Below are 8344 nucleotides of genomic sequence, written 5' to 3'. Positions count from 1 at the left end.
ATTATATATATATATATATATATATATATATATATATATATATATATATATATATATATATATATATATATATATATATATGAATAGATAGATAGATAGATAGATAGATAGATAGATAGATAGATAGATAGATAGGCATATCTATATAGTAATATATATATACATATATATGTGTGTGTGAGAGAGAGTGTGCATGTGTATACAAATACACATTTATATGTATATATATATATAAGTGTGTATGCGTGTTTGTATGTAATATAATATGATATTATGTAAATGTATTTGGTTTAATACATACAAAATACAAGGTATAGCAAAATTATTTTATTAATCATATAAAACTGTCAAACTTTAATTGAGCGATGTAATTAACTGACGTAACATTAAATCAAAACCTTTCAAAACAAAGTCAAAGAGAGCAGAATGGGTGTGAAAAAGGTCATTACTCTTCCCTGGAAAGTCCAAATATTCCGTGATCCACTTGGTACTGAAAAATACAATGAAATAAAATATTCACCATTAATTTTGTTAATTTGCATGATATTAAAATTACAAGTAATAATTATTGTATGTATGTTGCTTTTGGTGCATGAAAATACACGAGAATCAATTATGATTTTATTCAACATATTCCCCTCTCAGATTCACACACTTTCTGCAGCGGCCCTTAAGTTTTTTAAGCTCTGTAAAAGAACTCAGAAGTTTAGGACTCCAACAAGGCCTTTCGAGACACCTTTAAAGCTAGGAGCTTTCCAGTACGCCCTCGTAGATGAAATATATATCTCTGTACATGGTCAATAGAACCGACTTCACTGTCTCCCCGACCCAAGCGTATCAAATCATTATTAAACAATATGCTCCCAAATACTCTATACAAAGGAAAAGATGATATAAATACCACTAGAATGCTTGTTGGCCAGAAGCTATACATAATATGAAACCAATAAAATGTTAGATCGTAATACTATTTCGTGTACTTATTATAACTGAAAATGTTGATCATTAACTCGTTTCAATTTGCTGATGGCTAAAATAATGAATATGAAATTAAAATCATTCACACACGGTAGTGTATTAATAATATTCTTAAGGTCAACATTTACTCACTTGCGAACATTTCTAAGCTTTGTCACTAACTCCATTCTCAACCAAATTAGATGATGTTTGCATTTTTAGATTGGTCATATCATAAGCTACATTTCGAGCCAAAGAATTTGAAAATTGTTTCAGGAGAAATAAGTTTGAGTCAAACATGTGAGCTCACAAACGTGAGAATAACGCTTGAAATCGACTTTGAGTCCAAATATTCATTTTTTAATAAGCCTATATTTTATTTCAACTTATATGATAGAGCTCGACGACAGGAATCTATCCATGTTAGTTATACGCAAAAATATTCAGTGGAAAAACTGTACTGAGGTAAAGACCAGGGAAAATGGGAGATTAAAGCCTGAAATCGACTTTGACTCCAAATATTATTCTTCTTTCAAATGGAAACTATATTTAAATTTAACTTTTCTAATAGATCTTGACTACAGGATGCTAATTATATATTTTTAAAAAATCAAGATAAAAATTACTGGGTCCAAATGTGCCGAAAACAGCGATAACGCCTAAAAGCAAATTCAGAACCTAAACATTTTGTTTTTGTGTAAAAATGTTGTTTTTGTTTAGCTCATAAGATAGAACTCATCAAAACGAGTGTCGTGGTGGTAATCTTTTCAAAAAAATATTCAAATTGAAAAGAAGTTATTATATAAGTACGTAAAATTATTTTCAAGTAATATTATTACTTATAATACTGAGACGACGATCTGGCAGAATTGTTAACACGCAGGGTGAAAGCTTCGCTGCATTTCGTCTGTCTCTACATTCTGAGTTCAAATTCCACCAACGTCGTCTTTGCCTTTCATCTTTTCGGTACTCGATAAAATAAGTATCAGCTGAGCACCGAGATCTATGTAATCAAATTCCCTCTCCTCCGGATTCGGATTTGAAGGTCTTCTGCCAAATTTGGAAACCAATATTGCAAAATGTTTGATTTAATACAGTATTTAGGTGTCTTGAAAAGATCTACCTCATATTCATAGAATACACTATATTGTAATAAATATATATTGCAATATCATTCACAAGATGAACATTTACCCACTTCTAGGCTCTGTCACTAATTCATTTTTTTTTTTTACCAAATGTGATGTTGTTTATACATTTTTAGATTGGTTACCTATTAAGCTGCATTTTGAGCTACAAAATTTGAAATTTGGTTCAGTAGAAACAAAAGTTGAGATTTCAATTATGTAAGGTGAAAAAGGGGAGAATAATGCCTGAACTCGAATTCAGGGATAAACACGTGACACAGCATACATACTTTCGTAAATAAACACACACACACACACACACACACACACACACACACACATGCACATACACATAAGTAACTTTTAAAATGCCCATGAAAGGGAACAAATGTGAGTGTGACGAATAGGTAGCTTTAAGGAGGGAGAGGGTAAGCTGACAACAATTGATGACAAATGGACTCTTTTCTGCTGTCCATCGTAAATAAAGACTCACACACAGACACATGCACATACACACACATACATACATACATACATACATACATACATACATGCATACATACATACATACATACATACATACATACATACATACATACATACATACATACTGCAGAAATATGTTACTGAGGTCTAAAGTTTAATCATTTTCACCTAGTCAGAAAACAGTGTAGAAAGACATGATGAAGTTCTTTTCTACACTGGGGCGCAAGTTAGTTATACTTGGATAGATGCTAACCAGGTAGGGTTGGCGGAGTCTTCCTTTTCCAGAACACTTGTTCTATTCATAGGAATACGTTTGTAAATATTCTGTATTTTGTTGGTTAATTTTTCCCTTGCAACGTTCGTATATACATTCCACCCCATTATCGTGCCTTTGTATTGAGTTATATCACAATAACGGTGTCTGTTCAGCTTAGTACATTACATATTATCTCAAGCTCCCTGCGCTCATATCAGACACAGCGTGCCTCTATTGGACCCATGGTTGGTCATGTAATTAACAGAAAGGGTTGTTTATCTTTTAGCAACGCACCAGCATGAAATTCTGTGGTCCTTGCTAATCTTAGCAAATGCGCACGAAAATAGTGCCAGGCACATCTTCAAATTTTTCCTATGGCTACTGCTAGCTCACATAATATAGTCACCAGTACTTATACTTTGTACCATTATGGTTGTTGTTTCCATTTTCCTAGTTTTGCAGTGTTTATTTATACATATATGGTGTTTCGTTTCCTTTTCTTGCACTTGTATGAATATTTAATTCTTGTTGTAAACATTTATTTTGCCTTGATGTTTATTTTATACACATTGTTTGGTTTATTATCGACTTTCAGTCTGCTGAGGGGTAATGTAGTAAGACATGATGAAACTATTTTTTCAATGAGGCGTGAGTTTGTTGTCCTTGGTTGGCGTTGTAAGGATTCAAGCAACAACTCTAAGGCTAGAACGCGCCTTCAAATAGACATCAACCACGTCTTTTGAAGCTTCTCATTCTATCAGCCTCATCCAGAACATGGAAAGTAGCTTGTTCGCTTTCCTTATTATTACGTTCACAGACTTGCCAGGTTATCCTGGGCATCTTTGATTCTTCGTAACCAATTCTTCACTTGACATTCAAGTGGTTGCTGCAATGAGTTTATATCAATCTATCCGGCTTACGGAATTTAGTCTTTTCAGCAGTAATAGCGTCTATACTATGGAATTTATATCCAGTTCCATCTTTAAGGCATGTAGGTATGTAGTAAGTGAAACCAAATCCATTCTTGTATTCCATTATATTCTCGTCAGACTGAGGTCTAAATTTTAACGTTTATACACAGTAATATCCTTTTTGCACACAATTGTTCAGCATTCTAAAAGAGTGTAAAATGAATTATTGCTTTCTGGTTCTTTTTACAAACAGTTGAATTTCTTCATTATGACATTGTTGAATGATACCCATGTTTGTACAAATGGAATTTGTCTTAGTTATTTGAACGTATATCCTGACCACGTTTGTATTCAGATTTCCAAAGTATTGAATAACTTTCTGAACCGCGTCATATTACTGACTCTCGTATTTTGCTAAAACAAGATTAGAAGATGGCATTTTTTGTATGATATCTGTCTATCACAAAATGAAATCAAAATCATTATACGAGGAGGAATTTTTATTAAACAAAAGAAGGCAAAGCATTACGACGACCAAAGTTGTAAGAACTTCCGAACTTTTGAGAAGATTTTTGTTTGCTTTTAAACATTAATTCAATATTAAGAGTGGCAGAATTTAGATTATTAATTCCTACGGTAAATTATCAAGGCTTTTGCTTTCAGACAGAATGATTGGATTTGCAGAGTAACAGGGTTCAGATTTTCTATTTTCAGGCAAGTTGACAAGAACTGTAACTGAATTGCTGGCTTTGTTTTTATTTGGCATCAATTTCGACGAACAAACTAACTTTCTCCTAACAAGGGCAGGTAGCACCTCCTGCCTTACACTGAATGCATTGGCTATTTTTGCATTTTTTAAAATTTTATATTAGCTATGGCTTTGATCATATTCTATTCTTACCATATAGTTGATATATTCTTATACCTCTTCTTGCTAGATCTTCTTACTATATATAGATATGGCACATTTATTTCTTGATTACATAATAAAATTATTATTACATCAAATATTCACTATTATATAGAAAAATATTTTTTATAATGAATTTTTGCACTTTCTCTCTTGGCGCGTTCGTTTTATGCACGTTGTTTTCTATATAAAAATTTTATATACAGTGAAGATATGAAGTCTAATAACTTTCACAATTATAATTACATTCTTCATTCATAAAATTCTTATTTTAATTCAATCATTAACAATGAAATATAATTCAAAATTTTTTTACAAATGAATATTAGTTTTATTGCATTCCCTGGCTAAAAAAAGGATTACAATGAAAAATACGAGCGCATGGATATTAATATTCTTAATTTATTACACCTGAAAAAGTACAGAACAAGATTTCTATAGTAGAATTTGCCAAATTCGTCACCTCTGAAGGAAAGTTAAATGTACTTAAAATGAATATGACTGTATGTCAACAGAAACTGAAAGAGGGGTAAATGAAAAAATTACCTGGACAAGGACGTTCCCTTAATTGAAAGAAAAAATCTGACCAAAAGCCGCATGTATTGTACATAGAAATCTCTTTCGTCTCCATGTTTGGTTCCTTGTCAATCACAAGATATTTCTGGTTTTCGGGTGTGAATTTTGGCCATGGTTCACTGGAGCAACTAGAACAATCTCCATTGTTAGGATTACTAGAGAAAAGAAAAAAAGTAGTATTTTAGGCAATGAATATAGATGTATTGTTAGAATATACCGTCAGACAAGATTTCGTGCTGTAAATCCCTAGGGGCCTTTATATTGTGAGTTCAAAGTTTTGCCAAAGTTACCTTTGCCTGTCATTCTCTCTGGATCGGCAATAGAAAGTACAATTTGAACGACAGGGTTTCATAGTGCGATTTAACTGCTAATTACACTGCTATAGGGGTCGGATAGATGGCCACTGGGGAGAATTGGAGAAATTTGTTGTTCTAAATGTAGCTGAAGTGTGAATTCTGTTGCTTTAAGTTGTCCACCGTCTAGTTTTACTCCCAGAAATCAATTACAAAAAATTGTTAACCAAGAAGGGCTGCAGGGAAAAATAAGTGTCAGTGTGTGTCTCAATATATTTATTTTTTCAAATAAAAGTATCATCATTGTTATCATTATGTTTGTAGAGGCCACAGCCCATAGAGAACTAGCCCATGGATTTAAGAAAGCTCTGAAGGAGACCAAACTCAACATTAAGATTGTTAAAAAGCCATGGAACTCCGTCAGATCACAGCTATGTAGGACATACCTCTTTGAGAATACTATATGCACCAATGATAACAGCATGGTACGTAGAATTAACCCTGACATTAACTGCAGAACTAGAAATGTAGTTTACAGCATAAGATGCATAAAAGGTGCTTCTAAAGACATAGACATGAAATACATAGGGGAGACATGTAGGAGCATTGCGGAACGATAAATGAATATTTGAGACAATACGACAACAAAGAACACTCCTCCATATTCTACCAACATGCAAAGGACCAACATGGAGGCAAACTGGGTCTACTTGACATCCGCATCTTATGCAAGCACTCAAAGGACCCAACACTCAGATAAATACAGGAGTACGTCCTCATAAATGAAGCCAATACTAAATAGGAAATATACGTAGTAGATATCATACCCCCATACCCACAGTTTATACAGGTTGAGTAGAATACTTAGTGGGCTGTCATGTAGATAGATGTATGTATGTGTGTATGTGGGTGTATGTCTATACGTATATGTGTATATATATATATATATATGCACATGTATGTAAGCATATGGATATGAAAGTAAACAGACAGACATACAGACGGATAGGTACATAGGTTATATGAACAAACAAGCACACATACGCAGATGAAGACTGAAACACATGACCATATACACACACACCTTTTACTTCACACAAGGAGCAGTGTTTTATCGTTCTCACATGTTAAACGTCCCCGGCGTTATCTTCTGTTAAACGTTCCCGGTGTTATCTTCTTCTTCTTCTTCTTCTTCTTCTTCTTCTTCTTCTTCTTCTTCTTCTTCTTCTTCTTCTTCTTCTTCTTCTTCTCCTTCCTCTTCTTCATTATTATCATTATTATTATTATTGTTATTGTTATTATTATTATTATTATTATCATCATTATTATTATTATTATTATTATTATTATTATTATCATTATTATTGCGTAGGATGTGTGCAGTGCCTAGTAGTTCAATTTTCTGTATGTTATATATATTTGTAAGTCCTGGTGTTTTTGTTATGTATTTGTCTGAATATTTTTTTTAATTATACCTAAGGTGCCTACTATGATAGGAATTGTTTCTGTTTTTAGATTCCACATTCGAGTTACCTCTATTTCCAAGTCTTTGTATTTTTAAAGTTCCTCCATTTCTTTTAGGGAAACGTTGTCATCTGCTGGTATTGATACATCAATTAGAAAGCATTTATTTCCTTCATGATCTTTGACAACTATATCTGGTCTATTGGCCTTAATTTCTCTATCTGTGTGTATTCGCATATTCTAGAGTATGGTTGCTTTCTCGCTTTCTGAGACCTTTTCTGGCGTGTGTTTATACCATCTTTTTTATGTTGTTATTCCATAGTGTTGGCATAGCTTCCAGTGTATATAGGTCCCAGCTCTGTCGTGTCTGTGAATATATTCCTTCTTAGCCAGGATTGGGCAGCCAGAGATAATATGATTTATTGTTTCTTGTCCATCGCCACATATTCTGCAATTACTTGCTGAGCTTCTCAATTATTGCTGGGATTTTTCTCTGTCTATTTCTTTTGTATTTAGTTTAGCCCAGTATTTACCATGTAGGGGTTTTTCTTGTCACCGTTTTATCATGGTCCGTTGCTGTTATTATTATTATTATTGTTGTTGTTGTTGTTGTTGTTGTTGTTGTTGTTGTTGTTGAGTGAGAGAGCAGTGTATGCCATTAAACTGACACTGGTGTAAAATATACGAATCCCAATATACCCATCATGTCTACCTGTCTGATAAGGTTACACCAGGCACATACATCACAACTATATGTGCGTCACATGGTGATCTCACATCAAGATTAACAGCGCATAACCTTGCAGGTGGGACCCAGTTAAAATTTTCTTCATGTCGAGTAGTCCATTCCGTTCAAAAAGTCCCCAAATAAAGGTTGTTTAAGGATGTTGAACGAAACACTCGTGTTTTCAGAGCTGAATTATTCAAACCCTCTCAATACATGACAATGATACTCTCCCAATTTGTGTTTATGGTAAAGTCTATCAAACCAGCATTACAATTGTAGTATTTCTATAGTAGTATTAAATTGTATTGATTTAAGAAGTGTGTAGATTAGTAAATTTCATCGATCAGGAGAGTCCTGACAATCCATCGAAGTTAAGTATTCGATTGAAAACGATAAAAATAATTGCCATTATTAAATAAGTAGGAAAATATGACTGACAGAAACCCTTCAAGGCACTACCTGATATAGATTACAGTAAGATGGTTGAAAGCAGAAAAGAATAAGGGAAAAGTAATCACTCAGTGTGATACTTTATTACAATGTAACTAGGAGAAAATAAGGAACCTCCCTGCTGTCTCTCATCCTGATAATCTGAAATGGTATCCAAAACATGGTTATGAGTGTTACACCTTTCTTT

General features: G+C 33.3%; 1 protein-coding gene across 1 annotated transcript in view; it reads right to left on the bottom strand.

Moving 5' to 3' along the window:
- Window positions 1-312: 312 nt before the first annotated feature.
- LOC128248676 (cholinesterase-like) overlaps window positions 313-8344 on the bottom strand; it is a 17619-nt gene continuing 9587 nt past the window's right edge. The window contains exons 3-4 of the mRNA XM_089357258.1: window positions 5194-5378; window positions 313-490 (exon numbers count right to left, since the gene is read on the bottom strand). Of these exons, the coding sequence (XP_089213384.1) occupies window positions 402-490; window positions 5194-5378 (274 nt within the window). The 3' untranslated portion in view covers window positions 313-401. The remainder of the gene's footprint in view (window positions 491-5193; window positions 5379-8344) is intronic.

The sequence above is a fragment of the Octopus bimaculoides genome, chromosome 9, assembly GCF_046866305.1.
Source record: "Octopus bimaculoides isolate indiv1 chromosome 9, ASM4686630v1, whole genome shotgun sequence".
In the NCBI taxonomy this organism is placed as follows: Eukaryota; Metazoa; Mollusca; class Cephalopoda; order Octopoda; family Octopodidae; genus Octopus; species Octopus bimaculoides.
This window is presented reverse-complemented; position numbering and strand designations above follow the sequence as displayed.